This window comes from Saccopteryx leptura, chromosome 7 (assembly GCF_036850995.1).
Source record: "Saccopteryx leptura isolate mSacLep1 chromosome 7, mSacLep1_pri_phased_curated, whole genome shotgun sequence".
NCBI lineage: Eukaryota > Metazoa > Chordata > Mammalia > Chiroptera > Emballonuridae > Saccopteryx > Saccopteryx leptura.
Window position 1 is genome coordinate 113,053,271 of NC_089509.1, and position 23,026 is coordinate 113,076,296.

General features: G+C 44.5%; 2 protein-coding genes across 9 annotated transcripts in view; both read left to right on the forward strand.

The window, feature by feature from the left end:
* LOC136378399 (nuclear body protein SP140-like protein) overlaps positions 1–2,635 on the forward strand; it is a 60,049-nt gene extending 57,414 nt beyond the window's left edge. For 3 of the 4 annotated variants that reach the window (XM_066345287.1, XM_066345288.1, XM_066345289.1), the window contains 2 exons: positions 87–230; positions 1,462–2,628. In XM_066345287.1, coding sequence (XP_066201384.1) covers positions 87–230; positions 1,462–1,569 — 252 coding nt within the window. In that variant the 3' untranslated portion in view covers positions 1,570–2,628. Of the gene's footprint in view, positions 1–86; positions 231–1,461 lie in introns of all 4 variants that reach the window. The other variant, XM_066345286.1, reaches the window with a different exon arrangement.
* A 2,748-nt stretch (positions 2,636–5,383) lies between these two features.
* Positions 5,384–23,026, forward strand: part of LOC136378400 (nuclear body protein SP140-like protein) — a 37,129-nt gene continuing 19,486 nt past the window's right edge. For 4 of the 5 annotated variants that reach the window (XM_066345290.1, XM_066345294.1, XM_066345291.1 and 1 more), the window contains exons 1-5: positions 5,384–5,514; positions 13,700–13,862; positions 15,004–15,172; positions 18,533–18,616; positions 19,953–20,015. In XM_066345290.1, coding sequence (XP_066201387.1) covers positions 5,483–5,514; positions 13,700–13,862; positions 15,004–15,172; positions 18,533–18,616; positions 19,953–20,015 — 511 coding nt within the window. In that variant the 5' untranslated portion in view covers positions 5,384–5,482. The remainder of the gene's footprint in view (positions 5,515–13,699; positions 13,863–15,003; positions 15,173–18,532; positions 18,617–19,952; positions 20,016–23,026) is intronic. The other variant, XM_066345293.1, reaches the window with a different exon arrangement.

Below are 23,026 nucleotides of genomic sequence, written 5' to 3' on the forward strand. Positions count from 1 at the left end.
TTCTGCTGGATTGTATAGGAATCCACGGAAGGCATACCTTGCACCGCATCAGGAATTTTCTCAATATCATATATTTTTCTCACCAGCAAGTAGCCACCGTTCGACGCGTGGAGGCTCTTATGATGTTGAAAGCAATCAGGAAGAAGCTGAATGAGCGGCGTTACCCCCAAGTGGAGGGGTTTGTGAGGGAGCTGCGCGGCGTCTTTCAGCACAGCGGGGCCCCTGCTAACGTAAGGGGCTCTCCCTGCTTCCATTTCGTTGTCTTTCCGTGGAGTGACTCTGCCCTCATTTTGTGGTGTAGGGAAATTTAACAGTTTATCTCATCCTATCACAAGCTTATCCAAGCAAGGGATCTAGAAGTGAGGGGCTTTCAATAGAGTGGAACAGTGAGTCACTAGGTGTCCCTGACAACCACAGCTTCAGCCCCCTGAGAGCTCACTCCCCTCCTCGAAGGCAACAGGTAGCCATGGGGGACACGCACGTCCTCCCTGCTCCAAACAACGGGAGAGGAGAATTGCATCCTCAAGTCATATTGTGCTTCTTATCTCTCCCCAAACATTCTCAATGAAACGGCTCAGAAATCCCCCACTCTGGGTTCCTTTGCGTGTAAGTAAACCATATAATTCAGTGGTTTTCAACCTCTTGACACTTGGGAACCGGTGACCTAGCCAGCTGGAAATGGAAGCATGCAGTGAATAAAGTTTTATTTTACTGTGCATAACAAACAGTGCAACAGGGGACAAGCTTTGGTGCTTGATTTTCGAACTTCACAAGTATGATGCATTGAATATGACTTAAGTTTTTCCTGATGCCTTTTGTCTATTGTGCATGATTTGTAAATGCTCTGCACCGTGCAAAAGGTTACTAGAAAGAGGCTCCAAGTTCCAAAGATATCTAAGACAACCTCAGTAGTGTTGTTATCGATGATACAGGCTGGTAAGTGGCAGTCACTCTGAGCATAAGCGAGTCCTGCTAAGATCATTGGGTCTATAATCTTCATAACATCAGAGTAGTCAACTCTTTTGTGGATCAGCAGAACATTTCTGGTGGACTAGCATTGGTCCACAGACAGATGGGTGAAAAACACTGATGTAGTTAACAGGAGCCACCAGAGAAAAATAGAGGTGACAACAAGAAAGGAAGTTCACTGATTGTACTTAGATATTTGTAATATTTGATAGTTATAAAGACCTTACATTACTTTCCTAATTATCACTGAAGTAAACCACCCAAGCCCATTGAGTAAGAGTACTTAAGCATGGTAATGATTTTCTATTTTTGTCTAATTAATAGTAAATAATCCTGCCCTTAGGACACAAAAATTACTCTTAGCCCTTTGAGTTTTCAGCTTACCCTGGTTAAGGTAATTTAGGTGTTTTAGACAAGATTTCTGGTCATTCTCAATTGCAGGGTGTCTAATACTACTAAAAAGTGTCATTATTTTGTCATTTTCTTTTTCAGAGCAATGACGTGGGCTTAATGAAAGGTAGACTGGAGGTGAAATTTGAGCAGAATTTCAAGAAAGTGTTTGCTATTCAGGAAATAAAAGAAGAACCCACAGACAACTAAATTAAACGAGGAGCTAATACGTGAACAAAATTAGAAGTTCAACATAGAAAAAGAAACTATCAAATAGACAAACAGACATTCTAGGGCTAAAGAAGACAAAGACTGCACTGAAAGATTCAATAGAGGGCTTCAACAGCAGACACATTTAAGCGGAAGAAAGAATCAGAGAGCTAAAGATAGGTTATTTGAAATTATCCAGTCAGAGGACCAAAAGGCAATTAAGGAGTGAAGAATGCCTATAGAACTTAGGAGACATTATAAAGGAAAATATATATGCATTGTGGGACTCCAAGAGGGCGGGGGAAAAAAAGAAAAGGACATAAAGTCTAATTAATGCAATAATGATTGAACAACTCCCAAATTTAGGGAAAGAAATGGATATCCATATTTGTAAAGGCCAAAGACCCCAATAGGTTGAACCTGAAAAGGACTATACTGACACTCTTTATATAAATTTTCAAAATTTAAAGACAAAAGTTTTGAAAACAGCAAGAGAAAACTGACTTGTCATATACAACTGAGCCCTCATAAGACTATTAGTAAATTGTTCAACAAACACTTTGCAGGTCGAAAAAGAGTGAATGATATACTGAAAATATTGAAAGGAATGAACTGTTCATGAAGATTAGTACTTAGCAAAGCTGTTCTTTAGAATTAAAGAAGAAACAGACTTATCCAATCAAATGGAAGCTGACAGAGATCATCACCACTAGAACTGCCTTATAAGAAATGCTAAAGAGACCCTGGCCGGTTGGCTCAGCAGTAGAGCGTCGGCCTGGCGTGCGGGGGACCTGGGTTCGATTTCCGGCCAGGGCACATAGGAGAAGCGCCCATTTGCTTCTTCACCCCCCTCTTCCTCTCTGTCTCTCTCTTCCCCTCCCGCAGCCAGGCTCCATTGGAGCAAAGATGGCCTGGGCGCTGGGGATGGCTTCTTGGCCTCTGCCCCCGGCACTAGAGTGGCTCTGGTCGCGGCAGAGCAATGCCCCGGAGGGGCAGAGCATCGCCCCCTGGTGGGCAGAGCGTTGCCCCAGGTGGGCGTGCCGGGTGGATCCCGGTCGGGCGCATGCGGGAGTCTGTCTGACTGTCTCTCCCGGTTTCCAGCTTCAGAAAAATACAAAAAAAAAAAAAAAAAAAAAAAAAAAAAGAAATGCTAAAGGCTGTTACCAACTCTCAATTGTACGCAGTTGGGTGCTCTTTCTTTCATTAGCACAATAAAGAGTTAAGCACAAGAAAGAAAAAAGAGGCAGAGGGAAGGAAGTGTCCCCAATCCCTTGGAAAGAGGCTGATGTGTCAGTAAGTCCTTGAAACAAAACCCAAATGCAACAACCATATAACTCTATCTCCTGTCTTAGCCAAAAACATCAAATAAATAAACAACAAATACATAAATAAAAAGAAACCATTTTATATTCTTAAGCTTTTCAGGAACAACTTATATGTCTCATGTAGAGATGGTTTGTAAAATTCTAGAATAAACCATATCTTTTCTTTATACATATTACTTGTTCTCTTATTTTGTTTATGAAAGAAGTCATTTTAAGTAGGTGTTTGTGGTCCCGTGAGCACAAAGTCTATATAGTCGGAGTGTATCTCCTAACAAAAGTGTGACTGAGTCAGGCACAGTAGCCTCTCTCTTCCTTGGTGGGTGGGCGCTCAGGGGCACTGGAACCACTGGGGTCTCTGAAAACCAGGCTGGGCCTGGGAGTGGGCGGGGCCGGTCTGCTGCTTACAAGTGGGGGTTGGGGATTCTGCTTCTGAGCTGCAGGATGCGCTCCTATCCAATAGGCAGCTTGCAGAAAACAGCCAGAACACTGGGCAAAGTTCAGAGAAAAACAACCGAGACTTCCAGAGAGGGAACGAAAGCCGGGGGATTCTGGAGGTAAATCAGACCTCACAAGCAGCCAGCATGAGATGTTTCCTGTTTACTGATAGGGGTTGCTGCGAGGGCCAGGACCCCCTCCTCCCTCAAGTGGATGAAGGGACACTGACAAACTGGATGTTCCAGGTCACTACCCCCTGGGCATCTGGGTGACTAACCAGGTGTGGAAGGTCCCCTAGCTTATTTACAGTTAATCTTACATAAATTACTGAAATATACATTTTTCCTCCGACCCTCAAATCCCCTATTTAACCCTACCTGTTAGGGCTGCTCTCCCTTACGAGACAGCCCGGCAGGTTTCCTTTCAATAAAGCCTGTTACACGGTCTTCCGGATTCCGATTGGTTCTATCATTCACTACCACTGGCTCAGCAGCCACGGGCAAGAGTTCATTTTATTTGCTGGTCAGCAGAGCCCGGGAAGAAGGCGGGGCATCCACGCTCTCTGGGGATAAAGGGGGAATCGCAGGAGGAAGTCACAGAGAAGAACCTCAGTTCTGTGTATAAACGCCCCAAGTAGCCTAACATGAGTCCTAAAGCAACTGACAAGCAGAAGGGGAGACAGATGGGGATGAAAATCCCAGCTTTCTTCCCGATAAAAGCGGGATCCGGGGATATTGTTTAGACACGTGCCAAAAGGATTCCCAACTCTGAACCCCTGAATCGGGCTTAGCCACAAGGCCTCAGGCTGCTCCCATTCACCCCCCCCCACACACACACACACACAGGCCACAGGGTCTCCCAGGTGGAGACAGCCCGCTACTGGGGCCTGAAGGGCAGCTGCTCCTGGTGACGCTGAGGAAGCCCCTCCCCTTGGCGCGTCATGTGCAACACGTGACACCTCAGTCCTCAGTCCAGCAGCACTGATAGGGCTTCAGCCTGCTTCTGAGATGGACCAGTCTGGTTCCTAACCTGCATGGGTCTGACGTTGTTCCCTGGTTCAAGGAAACTGTGCTTTGTCCACAGGGGACTCCTGACCCCTCAGGGACACTGCTGTTCACAGGATGCCATGTCCCCAGCTCCCGCTGACCCCATTAGGACGTGTCCTTCCTTCAGGCCAGGGCAGCCCCAATGTGAGAGTGCCTACCCGGGAAGCCGGCCCCTGCGGACTTGCTCTGGGACTCTAACTCACATGCTGATCTTAGTGACTCTCAGCAGACCCAGGAAAAGCTGGCACATTAATGCCAACACCCGGCATAATGATGGGCTAGTCTTCTTGCTGTCCAAGGACAGAGGAGAGAGAGGGGACACTAGAAAAGACTGGTGTCGTCTGTGTCAGACCCTGTCCGGGTCCCTTGAACCATGGAGACCAGGAGTACAGGACAGCTGTGCCCAGTGCAGGCTCAGCTTACTAGTTTCTCTACCCCCAGTGAGGGGGCCGGGGAGACCCCGTGCGCAGCACTGGGCACACTGTGGCCCTGCCCCCTGCACGGTGTCCTCCTCAGGGTGTGGAATCTGCCCAGATGGAAGTCTGCCCCTTTGGGGGAAAGAAAGAGCAGAGGTGAAGAGAGGGGGGAGCCTTCCCCTGTATCTTCACTGTACCTGGGTGAGAACCCCAATTACAGCCTGAGGAAGTCAGACTCAGGGGAACAGGTGGAAGCCATGGCACTGGGGAATGTTGCTCCCCCAGCCCTGTTTCTGGACACGGAGACCTAACTGTCTTACTCTGCACCCTCTTAGAAAGTCAGGGAATCTGAGTACAGCCAGAATCAACAGATGTTTTTCATATCTCTGCACAAATAAGGGGACTTCTGGTGGCTGGTCCTGCTTCTTGCTGAGGGTCCTCCTCCTCTGGCTTTCCAGACCCTTCCCGTCCCTCCTTGGCCCCATTCCTGCTGCCACAGTCCCGATGGCTGAGCACCACCGTGGGGCTGCAGGAAAAGGGAGACAGTGTCCAACAGCACTCAGTTACTTTCACTTCTTGTTTCCCCATTTGGGTGGAGACCTCCGTGAGTAAATCCTTTACACACTTCCTGCTCAGGGCTGGACAGCCACACTGGTCTCAGTCTGGAGACACCGGAGGGACAGGCAGGACGATGGCCAGTGGAGGCAGTGACCTCAGCACCAGGTCAGTCTTTGTCTTTCTCCCTTTAACTTTCTCTCTGGCTGGGCTGCTGCTTCTGTCTGTCACTAGACACTGGTCTCAACCTTGACCTCAGTCCTGCTTTACAAGAACACCCAGCTGCACTGTACTGAAATGCAGGGATATGTAATGAGGAAATCAGAGCTTTAACCTACAGAGGAACAGCTGCTGGTGTGAGTGCAGCTGCCACAACCCACAGGATTCCTGTGTTACAACCACTGCTCAGCGGGAGGTCCTGTCTGGACTCAGCTGTCCTTTCTGAGGCTTCGAGAAAGGGATTTGTTACTTTCTCGTGACCTCTGAACTCTCTCGTTTCCCGCAGGCCTCCTCTGCCTTCACCTAAGCTGTTTCGAAAATAGTTCATTAGAAAATAAAAAATTCAGGGTAAACATATCACTAATTTTCAAACACTGGGTGCCCAGTCTCACGGCTGACCTGGGGACCGTCAGCCCAGGGAGGGGGGTGGGGCATGTCTGGGCTCCTCCTCCAGGGATCTTGACCTAAGGGAGTGAAAGGAAGGGGGAGGGACCAAGACACCAAAGACTAGTGCAGGCTGTTTTCTTGTGTGCGGTGATTTTCTGTTCTGGAAAAGGAAAAGACTAGAAATCCTATCTTTTCCCCTTAATAATAGGTAAGAAGTAACATTACTAATATGTTTAATTGTTTGATTTTTTTTTTTTTTTTTTTTGTATTTTTTCTGAAGCTGGAAACGGGGAGAGAAGTCAGACAGACTCCCGCATGCGCTGGACCTGGATCCACCCGGCACGCCCACCAGGGGCAAAGCTCTGCCCACCAGGGAGCGATGCTCTGCCCCTCCGGGGCGTCGCTCTGTTGCGACCAGAGCCACTCTAGCGCTTGGGGCAGAGGCCAAGGAGCCATCCCTAGCGCCTGGGCCATCCCTAGCGCCCGGGCCATCTTTGCTCCAATGGACCCTTGGCTGCGGGAGGGGAAGAGAGAGACAGAGAGGAAGGAGGGGGTGGGGGTGGAGAAGCAAATGGGCGCTTCTCCTATGTGCCCTGGCCGGGAATCGAACCTGGGTCCCCCGCATGCCAGGCTGACGCTCTACCGCTGAGCCAACCGGCCAGGGCCTAATTGTTTGATTTTTTAATAGAAAAAATGTATTATCCAATCTTAGTCATTAAATTTCAAATGACCTGGATGTATACAGAGGGAAATTTCCTGCTCACCACCCTCCACTCCTACAGCTTCTAACCAAGGTCCTGTTGAGTATTGTCGGCATAACATTTTATATCTCTGTGTTTAAACATATAAATTGTGTTTCTAAATACACAATTTGTGTCTTGTTTTTTAATAAATTAGATTATATTGTATATGCCATTCTGGAATATACATTTTAAAAATATTAATATCATATTAAAATTATTAAAAGCTTTTTCACATGAATGAACTCATTGATGAACCTCATTCTTTTTTAGTAGTTGCATACTACTCCGTGGAATCAATAGACCATATTTTTTAAGTTATTTTTTTTATTTAAAGAGCTATTTATGTGGTTTTCAATTGTTCACTAATACCAACAAACTGCAATGAGTTATATATATTTTTTATGGTTTTGTATATGTCCCAATATCTGTCTCATGTCAAAACCCAGAAGATCAAATTGTGGAGGCGAAGGGTACTGATGCGTACTTGTCTGGAGAGCCCACTGAACTGCCTTCCTAGAGGCGGATCCATCACACCCTCCTACCACCAGCTGGTGAGCCAGCGCCCCACGCCCAGACCTCACAGAGGGGCTGGATGAAGGGATGCCCCCTGTTAATTTGCATCCTCTAATTATAGGGGAGGGAGGTTGAGCAGCTTTTGTGTCTATTGGTTACTTAAATCACCTCTTCTGTCAATTGCTGGTATATTTTTGATCAATGTAGTCAGATGCCTGACCTGTGGTGGCGCAGTGGATAAAGCATGGACCTGGAATGCTGAGGTCGCCGGTTCGAAACCCTGGGCTTGCCTGGTCAAGGCACATATGGGAGTTGATGCTTCCAGCTCCTCCCCCCTTCTTTCTCTCTGTCTCTCTCTCCTCTCTCTCCCTCTCTCTCTCTCCTCTCTAAAAATGAATAAATAAAAAAAATTTTTTAAAAATGTAGTCAGATGAGGTCATTGTCCTTTCTTTATGGAGAGAATCCACATAGTCTGAACTTTATACATAGACTTCCCTGTCTTTTAACCTTTTTATGGCGATTTCTGTTATTAAAGCTTTCAGATATAGAGTAAAAACTTATTTCAGTATTGATTTTGTAACACAGAGACACCCTTGTTATTACTAATAGAAGTGATGCAGAAAAAAGCTACCGGTGAAACTCATGTGCACTGTCTTTAAACACAGTCATTCTGTTCTGAAGGTGGCAGATTCAATTCTACCTTTTATTACATCAGGGGAAGTTTTTGGTGTTTTTGGATATCTTCACACAGGTGTTCTTAAAAATTTGGCAGCATAAATATTCTTCCACTGGTGCAACTTTTGCCCTCACTGCTTGAAGCCCTAATAAATCTCTTTAGCTCTTTAGTTTCTGTTCATAATCGTTGTCTCAGACCTTTTTTCTTATGGTAATTATTTAATTTTTCTTATTGCTTATGGCTTTTTGTTATTACTAGTTTTTTAAAATGTTGATTCTGTTAGTTTCTTCTAGCCTTGTCCAGAACGGACTTACACTTTCGTAGGACAGAGTCACCTCACAGCTTCCAACTCCTTCTCTTTTTTTATGTCTCTGGTTTCATCATAATTGTCATTGTCATTTCTGAATGGGGAGCTCTCAGCTCTGCTCTGCTTTTCAGAGACTCTTGATATGGTTTCTTTAGCCTGCTGGCCTGAAAGGCTTTCCTGTGCGTCCCGAGGGGAAGTGACTGTGTTGGAGCCCCTCACCCCGGCCCTGCATTCCTTTACAAGCTTCTCTCTGTCCCTTGCTCCCAGCAGAACCGCTTGTCCTTGATCCAGCTCAGATTCTCGTTCTCTGCTCTCTGACTAGTCTTTCCATTTTCTAAACGGTGTCTTTTGAAGCACAAAAAGATTAGATGTTTTTTATTCTCATTTATCAGATTGTTTCTCTTATGGATCAAGCTTTTGGTATTATAACTAGCTTTTTGTCTAACCCCAGTTCACAAAGACTTCCTACATATTTTCAAACAGTGTGACCGTTTCCGCTTTGATACAGCGCCAGCTGTAGCAATTCCTGCTCACAACAGCGATGAGCCTCTGCTTCTCCCAACCTTTTCCCGCACCATGTTGTCCGTCACTCACGAAATTGCGTTTGCCAGTCTAATGGCTGAGATATGGTTTCTCACTGATGTGTTAGTTTGTATATGTAAATGTATTTACTGGAAAATTACTGCATTAATTCTCTTTTCTCTAAGTGACTGTTCAGGTCCATTCTTTTCAGGGTTATATGTCATAGTTTATCAATTGGCTTAAGTCTTTGTATATCAGGTATATTAACCCTCAGACATGTGTGCTGAAAATATTTTTCTACATTCTTTTAAAATCTTACTATATTTTTTAACATTTCAACCTATTTGGTCGTCCTCTACTTACTTTCTCTTTTATACCTTTCTTTGCTTGAGTCAGATAGTTTTCCTGTTACATATAGTTTTAAATTGGTTTATCTATATTCAGTGAGATTACATATCAAGTGCATCACACTTTTACAATAATTTCAGAACGATTCACATTTAAAAATTGCGATGTGGCCCTGGCCAGTTGGCTCAGCGGTAGAGCGTCGGCCTGGCGTGCGGGGGACCCGGGTTCGATTCCCGGCCAGGGCACATAGAAGAAGCGCCCATTTGCTTCTCCACCCCCTCCCCTCCTTCCTCTCTGTCTCTCTCTTCCCCTCCCGCAGCCAAGGCTCCATTGGAGCAAAGATGGCCCGGGCGCTGGGGATGGCTCCTTGGCCTCTGCCCCAGGCGCTAGAGTGGCTCTGGTCGCGGCAGAGCGACACTCCGGAGGGGCAGAGCATCGCCCCCTGGTGGGCAGAGCGTCGCCCCTGGTGGGCGTGCCGGGTGGATCCCGGTCGGGCGCATGCGGGAGTCTGTCTGACTGTCTTTCCCCGTTTCCAGCTTCAGAAAGAAAAAAAAATTGCGATGTTTTTCTGATTGGAGGCACCCTTCTGTATATCTGCATTTATTTAGATCTTATCTAACTTTCTTGAATAAGACATTTTGGTTTCTTTCATAGGTTCATAACTTTTAGTTGTTTATAAATCAATGCATGTGTATTTACTATTGTGATTTAACTGTTATTTTATTTTTTTTTATAAATAAATTTTTATTTTAATGGGCTGACATCAATAAATCAGGGTACATATATTCAAAGAAAACATGTTATTTCTTTTCAGTATATATTGTTGCAAATAAAATTGTTAAGTTTTAAGGACTTGTGAGCTCTTGCTTTTTTTAAAATTCGTGCTTCTTGGCAAATTCTTTTTCTTGTTCTTAGGGAATTTAGTGAGGTGTCTATCATTTCTCCATATATATTCATATGTCATATAACATTGTATCTTATTTTAGTATTTATATAAATTCAGTTTCTTATCCCATTGCATTAGTTAAAACATACAGATGTAAATTGTAGTAAAGGGAAGCATTACTTGTTTTTGTTTGAATGGCTTCATCATTTCAATGTTTACCTCAGTGTTTACTAATTTAGGTGACTTCATATTGTGTCAACTTCCACGTATTTCATATAGTTTTTCTAAAAATAGCTGCTAGGTGTTTCCAAATTTTCTATTTAAATAATTTATGGATACAATGAAATACTTTTTCTGCTTTTTATTGTTGTGATAAATTACATTATAAGATTTCCTAATATTTAAGCATCTTTCCTAATACTTAACCATCTTCCTAAGATTTAACCAATCTCCTTCCACTCTTCTCTGTTTCTTTATCAAAATAGTCTGTAACTAAAAGATTCATTTTCTCTTTTACCCAACAGAGTGCTTTCTGTTTTGTTTCATAAAATCTATGGGCGTATGTTTTTTTTTCCATGTGCAGCCTGATTAATTTCTGCCAATTTTAACTTTCTGAGATTTTTTTGTGTCCAACATTATGATGTATCGATATACATTCTAAAAGTATTGAAAAATATTGTTTTCTGTTTTAGGAACAAAAAAAATTAAGTAATACATCCTTCTTGCTAATTTCTCCAGAGCCTGCATGTGAATTTTTGCTTATTTGAATAGTCAAAAACTAGAGGGAGACCTGGCAGATTGGCTCAGTGGATAGAGTGTCAGCCCAGTGTATGGACACCCTGGGTTCGATCCCTGGTCAGGGCATACATGAGAAGTGACTATCCTCTTCTTTTTCCTTCCTCTCCCTCTTTTCTCTCTCTTCCCTTCCCACAGCCAGTGGCTTGGTTATTTTGAGTATTGGCACCTGGAGCTGAGGATCACTCAGTTGGTCCAAGTGTGTCAGCCTCAGGTGCTTAAAATAGCTCAGTTGATTCAAGCATTGGTCCCAGACAGGCATTGCCAAATGGATTCTGGTCGGGGCGCATGCTGGAATCTGTCTCACTATTTCCTTTCATCATATTAAAGAAAAAAAAACTAGAAGGAATGATTTTTAATATTCATAAAATATTTGTCCCATTATTTGTTTATTGAACTTTTCTATTACATGAATACCAGCATCACTTCTTTGTTGTTGTTCACATTTGCATACCTGAACTTGCGTGTCTTTGATTAACAGCTTTCGTGGCACTTTATCTCCCTTGTGCTTCTTGTTGGATTCCATTTTTGGCGCTGTGCCTTCCAATATCAACACTGTTTTATGTACAATTTATGTCTCATATAATATATTTTTTATACTTTTTTTCCTGTTTCAACTTTTATACTCCTTATTGTTTTCCTTGTTTTACCTGTCTAAAAATGCAAGCTATGCTTTCTTTTTATTTTAATTTTTACTGTTTTAAAAGACATTAAAGGGCATAATGTTAATCAACCAGGGTTATTTTCAGTTTCTTAAATTAAGTTTCAATCTCTATTTTCATAATTGTTAGTTTTGAGTTTGAAAACATGTTGTTCAAGTTTTTAGATTATTTAAAACAAATCACTTAACTCAAATTTTTCTTTGCCACTCAGCTCCACTTTGTTTGTTAATATACTTTGAAGCCTTATATTGAAATAATTATTTTTATTTACTTATTTATTTTACTGAGGAAAGAGGGAGAGGGAGAGAGAAGGAGGGAGGAGCAGGGACCATCAAATCTCATATGTGGCCCTGGCCAGTTGGCTCAGTGGTAGAGCGTCGGCCTGGCGTGCAAAAGTCCTGGGTTTGATTCCAGGCCAGGGCACACAGGAGAAGTGCCCATCTGCTTCTCCACCCCTTCCCCTCTTTTTCCTCTCTGTCTCTCTCTTCGCCTCCTGCAGCCGAGACTCCACTGAAGCAAAGATGGCCCGGGCGCTGGGGATGGCTCCTTGGCCTCTGCCCCAGATCCTAGAGTGACTCTGGTCGCAACAGAGCGACGCCCGGGAGGGGCAGAGCATCGCCCCATGGTGGGCAGAGCATCGCCCCTGGTGGGCGTGCCGGGTGGATCCTGGTCGGGCGCATGCGGGAGTCTGTCTGTCTCTCCCCGTTTCCGGCTTCAGAAAAATACAGAAAAAAAAAAATCTCATATGTGCCTTGACCAGGCAAGCCTAGGGTTTCAAACTGGCAAACTCAGCATTGTAGGTCGATGCTTTCCCCACTGCACCACCACAGGTCAGACTAAATTTTTTTTTTAATTTACATTTTTTTTATTTAGTGAGAGAAGGGGAGGCAAAGACAGACTCCTCATGAGCCCAGACTGGGATCCACCCGGCAAACCCACTAGGGTGTGATGCTCTGCCCATCTGGGCGTTGCTCCATTGCTCAGCAACCAAACTTTCCTTAGCACCTGAGGCAGAGGCCAGGGAGCTATCCTCAATGCCTGGGGCCAACTAGCTCCAATCAAGCCATGACTGCAGGAGGGGAGGGGAAAAGAGAAAGAGAGAAGTATGAGGGGGAGGGGTGGGGAAGCAGATGGGTTCTCCTGTGTGCCCTGACTGGGAATTGAAACTGGGAGTTCCCTACTCCAGGCCAACACTCTACCACTGAGCCAACTGGCCAGGGCAAAATAAAATTCTTCTCTTTCCAGAATAATTTTCTGCACACATTCTTTACATATTTTGTTAAATATAAACTTTGGTTTTTTATATATTAGTACTATTAATAGTATTGTTCTATTTAATTTTGAATTCCAATTTTTCAATGTTGGTATGTTCAAAAGTATGTTACCTTGCATTTTGTGTCCTTGCTCTACTTACATAGTAGTTTCAGGAGATTTTTTGGTGAATTCTTTTGGTTTTCCTACATAAACAATTGTGTCATCTGCCAAGAAAGACAGTTTTATTTCTTCCAACCCAAACTCTTTTAATTTCCTTTTCTTTTTTTAGTGTATCTTCTCATACAATGTTGAATAAGAGTTGTAAAAGAGGACATCTTTGCCTTGCTCCTGATCTTAGGGAGAAAGTGTGCAGGTTCTCAGCAGTGGGTATATCAGCTATAGTTTTCTTATGGGTGTTCTTTCTTCCGTTGAGGAAATTCCTTTCTATGTCCAGGTTGCTAGGAGTCTTCACATGAATGGGTGTTGGATTTTGTCAAGTGAGTTTTTTTGCATCAGTTGATATGATCACTCTATTGTTCTTCATCAGCCTCTTGATATGGTGGGTCACACTGATTGGTTTGGAATGTGAACCAGCCTTACACATCAGAGATAAATTACACTTGGTCATGAGTAAAATTTTTTTATATATTGTTTTATGCAATTTGCTAATGTTTTGGTGAAGATTTTTACATCAATATTCATCAGAGCTATTGGTCTATAGTTTGTCATTACCTGCTTTTGGTGTTATGGGACTATTGGACTCATGGAATGTCTTAAGAAGTGTTTAAGAGAAATATATTTGCTTTCATTAGAAAAGTCTGGACTTTTTCAATAATACATGTCTTTCTATTTCTCCATGCTTTCTTCTATTATATCTTTGTTTATTGCATCAATTCTTATTCATATCAGTGTCTACTCAGGATGATTTATTTTATATGTGTTGGTCCTTTACATTCTATCCTTCACATATAAAATGTTACAGCCTCCATAAGTATCTCAAAATCTTGATGACCATATTATTATGGTATTTCTTTTCCCTAGGAGGACTGCAGAAAACTGGAACATAGTCAAAAATCTTATCTATGAGACTGCACGCCAGCACTTTATAACACATAAGGTGGAGATTTCAGGTGCAATAACAGGAATATTTCCTTTTCTTGTAAGTCTTCGTGACCGTGGATTCATCACCAATGAACTGTATGAAGTAAGTGAGGTTTATTATGTCACAGTCTGATAAACCAGCTCCAAATCAGTTATATTTTGAGATTGGAATCACATGTCAGAGCACAACTAGGCAACAGAAGAGTCTCCGAGTGGGGTCCTTCTCAAGTACTGCTGTCAGTATTCCTAACAGGTTAAAGGAAGAAGAGTATCAGGCATTATTGAAGGCAGTTCTGCTCCTAACTGAAGCAATAGGACCCCATGGTGCCCATAGAAGTTGGGGTGAATAACACTGGAGATAAAGGATCTGAAGCTGATGGGTTCCAGGCTGTGGAATGCCTTGTAGAAATTGCATGTACAGTATAGCATATTCTAGGAATTAAAAGTAATTTTAATGAATGAATGAATCAGTTTAATAAATTGATTTCATAAAGTCATTCACACAGCTTTTCATTTAAATGAGCATCAATTTAAATCCTTAGATCTGAGAACATTAAAAAAACAGAGAGAATTCATGTCTTGTTTCACACACTGGGAGGAAAACTTGCTTTTCTCTCTCTAAGAATTCATGTCTTGTTTCACACATTGGGAGGAAAACTTGCTTTTCTCTCTCTAACAGGTTTAATTTGGTGCTGCTTCTGGGGTCTCGGAATTTAAGTTAATTTTAGCAGAAGATGTATGTGGAGATACAGAGATGTCAGCCTTCAGTCTTCTCTCTCCTTATGAATAGGCTTTCTTTATGGCCCAGTTCTCAGGAAGGGGAAAATTAGCAACTGGCTTCCTTTAGCCCTTACAGGCCAGTCAGTCCTGGGGAAGGGGCACAGGTTGTCCTGTCAACAGAACAGCCGCTCATCACTGACATCGATTTCTAAAACATTAGACAAAGCTCTGAAAGGGCTGCACATCACTTAGTTTGAACCCATTTTGTTCTTCATAATTGCTCCTCCTTCCATCTAATGTAAACAAGGGTGAAGAAATCAGATTCACAAATTGCTATTTTAAGGAGAAAATATTGACTGATTTTATTCAGTAGTCATACAAATATAGAGAAATTCTAAAATTTCAAATGAAAAAAAATAGCCGTGAACTGAAATTGTAATACATTAACAATAAAATCAATTTCTAGGGCTCTTCTGTATCTTGAAAAATCTGTATTTATATATTCTTCATTTAATATTTTTAAGGAGTCTAAAAAATCTTGGAATAATCAGACACCTGTACAAAAAGTGGTATATGATGTTCTTGAAGAACTGGAGAAGAAATTTGACCTGTCACTTCTGAAGATTTTGTTCAGCAAGACCATTTTGAAGAGCTACCCAGATTTAAATGACATTTTAGAAGACTTCAGATATGGTAAATAAGTTTATTGCCTTCCTGTCCACAGCCATTTTTTTTTAACTCAGTGAGTGGAGGGGAGGCAGAAAGACAGACTCCCACATGCACCCAGACTAGGATCCACCCAGGAAGCCCACTATGAGATGATGCTCTGCCCATCTGGGGCATTGCTTCATTGCTTGGCAACTGAGCTCTTCTTAGCGCTAGGGGCAGAGGCCATGAAGCCATCCTCAGCACCTGGGAACAACTTGCTCCAGTTGAGCCATGGCTACAGGAGGGGAAGAGAGAGAGAGAGAAGAGAGAGGGGGGAGAAGTGGAGAGAAAGATGAGCACTTCTCTTGTGTGCCCTGACCAGGAATCGAACCTAAGACATCTACACACCGGACTGATGCTCTACCACTGAACCAACTGACCAAGGTCCCCAGCCAATTATTTTGACAAATATATATTGAGCATCCACCATAGTCATACACAGTGCTAGGAAATGGGGATATTGTATTCAAGAAAGAAGATCTATCATGAGCCTTCTTGAAGCTTTGGTGTGATGACTACAGCGCAACACCCACCTGGAGGTCTGCTTAGCTCTACATCTAGACTCACAGGACAATCAGAGCCTCTGTGACATCAGATTTACTTAGAAGGACAAATGACAGGAAATGCAGTATCCCACCATGGCAGCATCACTTACTCCTCTTCCGAGGGACCCCTAGCTGTGGTCCACACAGCTGTCCACCAAGTTGACTACTATCTACCTCGAGTGACAGCTTAGCTGTGAGTTCAGGATCCACCTGGCTTAGCAGCACCCTGCCTAGAAAAGTTAATGTCTCATGTAGCAACTCTGTAGTCATAACTTTCAGGGGCCCTACAAGGGACAGCTGAGTTGCAAGAGTCACTGCACTGAGGGAAGACCATTATGGCTGATAGTTTACATGTATTCCCTCTGAGTCCACATACAGGTTACGGGTCATGGGTCATTTTTCACCCTGAACAGAGTGTTGCCCTAGTCACACAGGAGAGAGATCACTTTTCAGGTGTCTAGAGTAATGAGCAAGAAAGTTAACCAAGGTCAAATTTACCCTTAAAGAAGGATAATGGTTGTATTAGCTCTTTCTCCAATGGTGAAAAAAACACTAATCAAACAATCTGAAAACCAATTGCTCTGTCAAAGACTATTTTTAATACTACACAAAACTATAGGATTGATTCATCATTTTTTTCCCTGAGATTCACAATTTATACTTTTTATTTATTTATTTATTTATTTATTTTTGTATTTTTCTGAAGCTGGAAACAGGGAGAGACAGTCAGACAGACTCCCGCATGCGCCTGACCGGGATCCACCCGGCACGCCCACCAGGGGGCGACGCTCTGCCCACCAGGGGGCGATGCTCTGCCCATCCTGGGCGTTGCTCTGTCGCGACCAGAGCCACTCTAGCGCCTGGGGCAGAGGCCAAGGAGCCATCCCCAGCGCCCGGGCCATCTTTGCTCCAATGGAGCCTCGCTGCGGGAGGGGAAGAGAGAGACAGAGAGGAAGGAGAGGGGGAGGGGTGGAGAAGCAGATGGGCGCTTCTCCTGTGTGCCCTGGCCGGGAATTGAACCCGGGACTTCTGCACGCCAGGCTGACGCTCTACCACTGAGCCAACCAGCCAGGGCTATACTTTTTAATTGTAGTCTGAATTTGGAGTTGAAACTGTCCTTTCAAAAATTTTTGGGTAGTTGTCCCTGGTTACATTTCATCCGTTCAATAATTTTTGTCTTAATTTGTCTGGAATAATTTTTATTCCAACACAGTTTGGTATCAACAGAGATCTCCTAATAATGAGGGAGAACTCATGGGAAAAGTAACGTGGACTGAGCAGTGCAGAGGCTGGGGAAGGCATAGCATGTGAGAGGGTCCCGCGTATCTGCAGAACAAGGGCGAAAGGACAAATGAGATTTCTCTCTATCCAGAGTGGGAAGCAGATTGTGGGAATTGATTTAAAAAATAAATTTGAAAAAGATTTTGGACATCTATAGCTAAGAAAGTTGAAGTTCTTTTTTCCTGGACGTGAAAGAGATCCGAGAGGCTTGTAGGTTTGTGAGTACAGGTTTATTGCTCCAGAGGTGTAGCTGCCATCAGCCCTGGGGTGAGTGGACCCTGCGCCTCCCACGGCTCCTCCTGCCTGGACTCCTCCCAGATGCCCACCTGGCTTCTTGGTTTGTTTCCTTCCTCTTACTTTTCTGGGTCACCTCCATGCAGGGCCCTGGGGTGAGTGGACCCCGCGCCTCCCACGGCTCCTCCTGCCTGGACTCCTCCCAGATGCCCGCCTGGCTTCTTGGTTTGTTTCCTTCCTCTTACTTTTCTGGGTCACCTCCATGCAGGGCCCTGGGGCGCTGACCGGTCTCCCCTCTTTGGCAGCCTCCCAGGTCCCTGGTCCAGGCCTTTTGGGATTTCCCCCTGAGCCACAATATTCCCTCCCTGCTTGTGACTTCAGAGAGTGTCCCTCCTTTGTTTCTGGGAGCTGGAAGTCTTTCCAGTTCTTCCTGTGTCCTCTGCTGTCTCTTTGGGAAGTGCTCATTGTCCCTGACTTAATTTATTCCTTCCTTTTGACCAACGATTTACTTAACTTTCTTGTGCTTTTCTTTTATACACATAGACATCTATAGGGTATTAGTTCTTTTTCAAAGAAATTCTTGTTTTTTCCTTACACTTTGAACAGGTCAAAATACACCTTTAACTTTCATTATTTGTTTGATGCTTTTCCAGCCATCAGAAATTTGTTTACATGAGGAACAGGCTCACGATGTCTCTGTGACTCCTCTGCCCTGAGATTTGAGTGGCTGCCGTCTGTATAGGAAACATACGGGCTCCTTGTTGGGGGTTCTCTTTTCTGTCCCAGGGATGATGGGAAACTTTACCATGAGAATTGCCATCAACTGAGCTCTGAGTAACCCAAGGGGTGAGAATTCCTAAACATGTAAGTTAGAGATGATGTCCCTGGGCTGTGATGGACATCTCTAATTTTTTTTGTGTGTGTGTGTGTGATGGAGACAGAGAGGGACAGATAGGAACAGACAGTTCAGAAAAGAGAGAGATGAGAAGCATAAAATCTTCATTGCAGCACCTTGGTTGTTCATTGATTGCTTTCTCATATGTGCCTTGAAGGGGTGGGGTGGGGGGGCTACAGCAAACCGAGTGACCCATTGCTCAAGCCAGCAAGCTTAAACTCAAGCTGGTGAGCCTTGCTCAAACCAGATGAGCCCGCGCTCAAGCTGGTGACCTCAGGGTCTCGAACCTGGGTCCTCCACGTCTCGGTCTGACGCTCTATCCACTGCACCACCGCCTGGTGAGGCTGGACATCTCTGATTTCTATTGTCTTTTTGTCTCTCTCTCTTCAGCGGTCCATGAGAAAATTTGTCACCAAGCAAGTGATGGAAAAGGGAGAGCTGGTAACCTTCACACCCAACTAAGCTTCAAACAAGGTGATTATTCCTAGATAAGAAGCAGTTCCTTGCGGCTGAGAAGAAAGGAGAAAGGGAGGTGGCCCTGAGTCTCGAGTGCAGTCTGGGGATCAGGGAAGAACTGTAGAGGAGCACGGTGAAGGCGGGAAAGGTGTTTGTCTGAGGGTCTGACCAGAGGCCAGTGCTGGAGAAGTAGCTATGGCCAGAGACCTCTGGCCTAATAACCAAGAAAAAGAAACAGAAACCTAGTGTGTCAGGAAGCCAGATGTAAAGACAATGCTGACCCGGAAGTAATGGTGATCTGGAAGGACCCCTGTAGGAGAAGGTCAGTGTGAAACTATGAAGGGCAGGGAACTGTGGGCCCAAATCCATCATCACAGAGGAGACCCATGATGATGACAGATGAAGAGACTGATTTAAACCTGGGGGATGTAGCTCAGGAACTGAAGTATTCAAGGAGATCGGCAGTCACACAGGGAGAGGAGAGGAAGTGGTGAGATGTGGAGGAGGGGATGTGGGCACCTTGAGAGAGAGGAAGGAGGAGGGCAATGAAAGCCGGGGAAAGGGTTTAAGGTCACAGTGAAACAACCACATCACTAAGAGTCACCTACTGAGCATTTGCTCTGGGAGTTGTGGGCTCACCGCTGCCTGGGAGGGGGGAGCAGTATCACTCTCCACTCATTCACAGAAAAGGAGACTGAAATCCAGAGACACCATGTGGGTGGCTGACCTGGGGTCAAATGAGCAGGATGAACCAGGCATTCTGAACCCAGAGCCTGTGTTCTTAACCCTGTACACACTCAGGTCATCTCATGGAAAAGACAGAAACATGGAACAAAAATGGGGGAATATCTGCAAAGAGAAATATAGAGAAAGAACATGAGGAGCTGGAGGACGTGCAGGGAATCAGACACTGACCTCAGGAGAAGGCCCACAGGGCAGAGGGACAGACAGGAGAGGGGGGTTGACCTCAGGAGAAGGCCCGCAGGGCAGAGGGACAGACAGGAGAGGGGGGTTGACCTCAGGAGAAGGCCCACAGGACAGAGGGACAGACAGGAGAGGGGGTGTGGGGTGACGAGGGTGGGAAGTCAGGGAAGGTCACCCATCAGAGCTAGCACTGAACACAAAAACAGGTCCCCTGTGGCCGTGGGTGACAAGAAAAACCATCTCCAGTTACCGAGTGTTTCGTGGATGACACAGCGAGTGTCCTGACAGAGGCCAGGGGTGCCGCTCTGTACTGATACCTGGGGGGAAGGGTCTTCAAGTCCCACATTATAAAAATTAAAAGGGGAGGAGGGGAGAATGGCGCAGCCCATACTTCCATTTCTGAAATAAACTTCTAATTTCTTCCCCCCAGAAACGGGTGAAAACTGGTATCAAAACCTGACCTGGTTGTTCCCGGAACCCTTGAACTACAAAGGTCTGTTGCTGTTGACTGCTCTGTGACCCTCTGCTGTCCTTGTCCCGTCCTGGCGTGTGCTGTGCTGGGAGGGCCGCGGCTTTTTAGTGCCGATGGCCCAGAGCTGTTTGTCTCGGCACCTGCAGTTTCCGCAAGGATTCGGACAGCGGCCTTCATACACTGGGTTGCCTGGGCAGGTTGCTCCTCTCATTCTCAAATGCTCTTGCTGCCAGCTGTTGAAAACTCTGGGACCTATTGTCCATGTGTGTGGCTTCATGGCTTTCTGTGTCCATCTTGTTTGAATTAGGCTGTGGCCTCAGCTAGTTGACGTTGCATCCAGCGGTGGCCAGCACTGCAGAGAGTGTTTCTGTGGTGATGATTGTGTTTCTTGGGTGTAGAGTCCCTCATTTGTTGGATTCTTTACACGGGACACCATGTGCCTCCCGTGCAAACCCTGTCTCATCATCCCTGGGGCAGCAGGCCAGGAGTTGCTCTAAAAACACCAGATGGCCTCTGAATAAAACAGTTGGTGCTTTAGCAGCTGGTAACCACTGTTTACAATTCTTCACCTTCCTTCAGTATATGACACTCTTACTATAGTTATTAAAATATTTAACATATTATAAATTTTAGGTCTTGGCTGGGTGGCTCAGTGGATAAAGTGTCGACCCATTGCATCAGAACTCATGGGTTTGATCCCTAGTCAGAGAACCTACAAGAAGCAATCAGTGATAATAACAAATACACAACTAAACGGGACAACTAAGTGAAACAACGAGTGGGATGCTTCTCTTTCTCTCTCTCTCTTCTTTTCTTTCTCTACCTCTCCCTCTCTCTCTTCCTTTCCAATCAAGGGGAAATTAAAATATTATAAATTTAAGATATTAATCATGAAAAATTAATTTCTCTTCCTTTTCTTTAGCAAGAAAGAGAGAGAGAGAAAAACAGAGGACAGGTGGAGACAGAGAGGAGGGAGAGAGACGAGAAGCATCAACTTATGACTCTTCAGTTGTTCATTGATTGCTTCTCATACATGCCCTGACCAGGGACTTCAACCAAACCAGTGACCACTTGCTCAAGCCAGCGACCTTGGACTTCAAGCCAGCCACCATTGGGCTCAAGCCAACAACCATGGGGTCATGTCTATGATCCCACTCTCAAGCCAGTGACCCTCGGGGTTTCGAACCTGGGTTCTCAGCATCCCAGGCTGACACTCTATCCACTGTGTCACCACCTGGTCAAGATTGACAAGTTAATTTCTAATCAGTCACCATATCTTTTACAGTAATATTGGTAATATTTTATTTAATAGTCTCAAACACCTTAAAATGATGGTGTATTGTCTTCATTTTTCAAGGACAAAGAATCAGCATAGAGACTTTGGCTACTTGTGCGAACTCAGCCACTGAGACTAGGGATTGAGCTCTGCTGTAGGGAGTGTCAGAGCAGGAGGTCTGGTGCCCTGTGGCCTGGCTTCAGATGCTGACCTGTGCCCTTGGGGAAGTGACTTCCCCTCTATGACCCCCAGTTTCAGTATCTTTAAAAAGGAGCTGATAATGGGACCTACTTCACAGGGTGATGGATTTTTAACAGCTACGCCGTGTAAAGCGTTCTCAATCACGCCTGGTACTTCACCAGTGTTTGTGCATTTGTTATTATTACTATTCTTAATCTTCATTATCATTGGTGTCTGGGCCTGAGGCTAACCCACTACAGTAAACTCTGGGATTTCTCCTCTCACATATGTCCATGGTGGTCGTAATTATCCCCCAGGCCGTGGAGCAGTGTTAAAAGCAACCCCAGACTCAGACCCAGGGAAATAAATTGGGGAACACAGGTTCCCCACCCGAGAGCAGACTAGTCTATAAGAAGCTTCGTGTCTTTATTCCATTATTCTCCTTTGGATATGAGTGACATGGAAGGCCACTGCTGCGCCATAGCAGGCCTTATAATGGAGCTTTCAGTGAGATGTGTTATTTAAAGAAAGATGTTCTATATTAATTTTATTTATTTATTTATTTAAGCGAGAGACAGAGAGGGACAGATAGGGATAGACAGGCAAGTAGACCGAGAGATGAGAAGCATCACTTCTTTGTTCATTGATTTGCTTTCTCATACATGCCTTGACTAGGGGGGCTACAGCAGAGCGAGTGACCCATTGCTCAAGCCAGCAACCTTGGGCTCAAGCCAGTGACCATGGGCTTCAAGCCAGTGACCTTTTGCACTCAAGCTGACGACTTCAGGGTATTGAACCTGGGTCCTCTTCATCCCAGTCCAATGCTCTGTCCACTGTGCCACCGCCTGGGCAGGCAATATAATAATAATATATTTTTATAAAAGAAAAATACCTTACAGACGGATTTTTGAAAGCATCATGATACTTCTGGAAAATCACATTTAGTCAAAAAGTTAACATTTTAGAATATAAAATATTCAACACACATCAACTGATATTCTTACCAGTTCACCTACCAGTGCAGCTGGTGGGAATGGGAAGGAGTGAGGGGACAGAACTGTGACGAATAATGAGCAGAGAAGGAATTCAGTGTGTGTGTGAGTGTGTGTGTGTGTGTGTGTGTGTATACAGTGTGTAGAGAGGAGGCAATGATATTATAACCCAAAAGATGCACAGCAACCCACCAATAAATGTTTCCAAGAGTCTGACTCAGCTGGGTTGGCTAGCTATGACATGACAGGTAAAGGAAAGAAGGTCTCTCAGCCCGCCCTCCCTAAGAGGAGGCTCCAGGAGCTGGGGATGTGGCACCAAGCCTGCACCAGGGCCCAGGTTCTGTGTTAAATGCTGGGGATTAATTTTTAACTGAAATGTGTGCCTTGGTTTTTGTTTGTTTTCTTTTTTAATAGCCTTTTAAAAAAGATTTTATTTATTCATTTTAGAGATGAGAGAGAGAAGGAGGAGGAGCAGGAAGTATCAACTCCCATATGTGACTTGACCAGGCAAGCCCAGGGTTTTGACCTAGTGATGTAAGCATTCTAGGTCAACACTTTATCCACTGTGCCATCAAGGGTCAGGC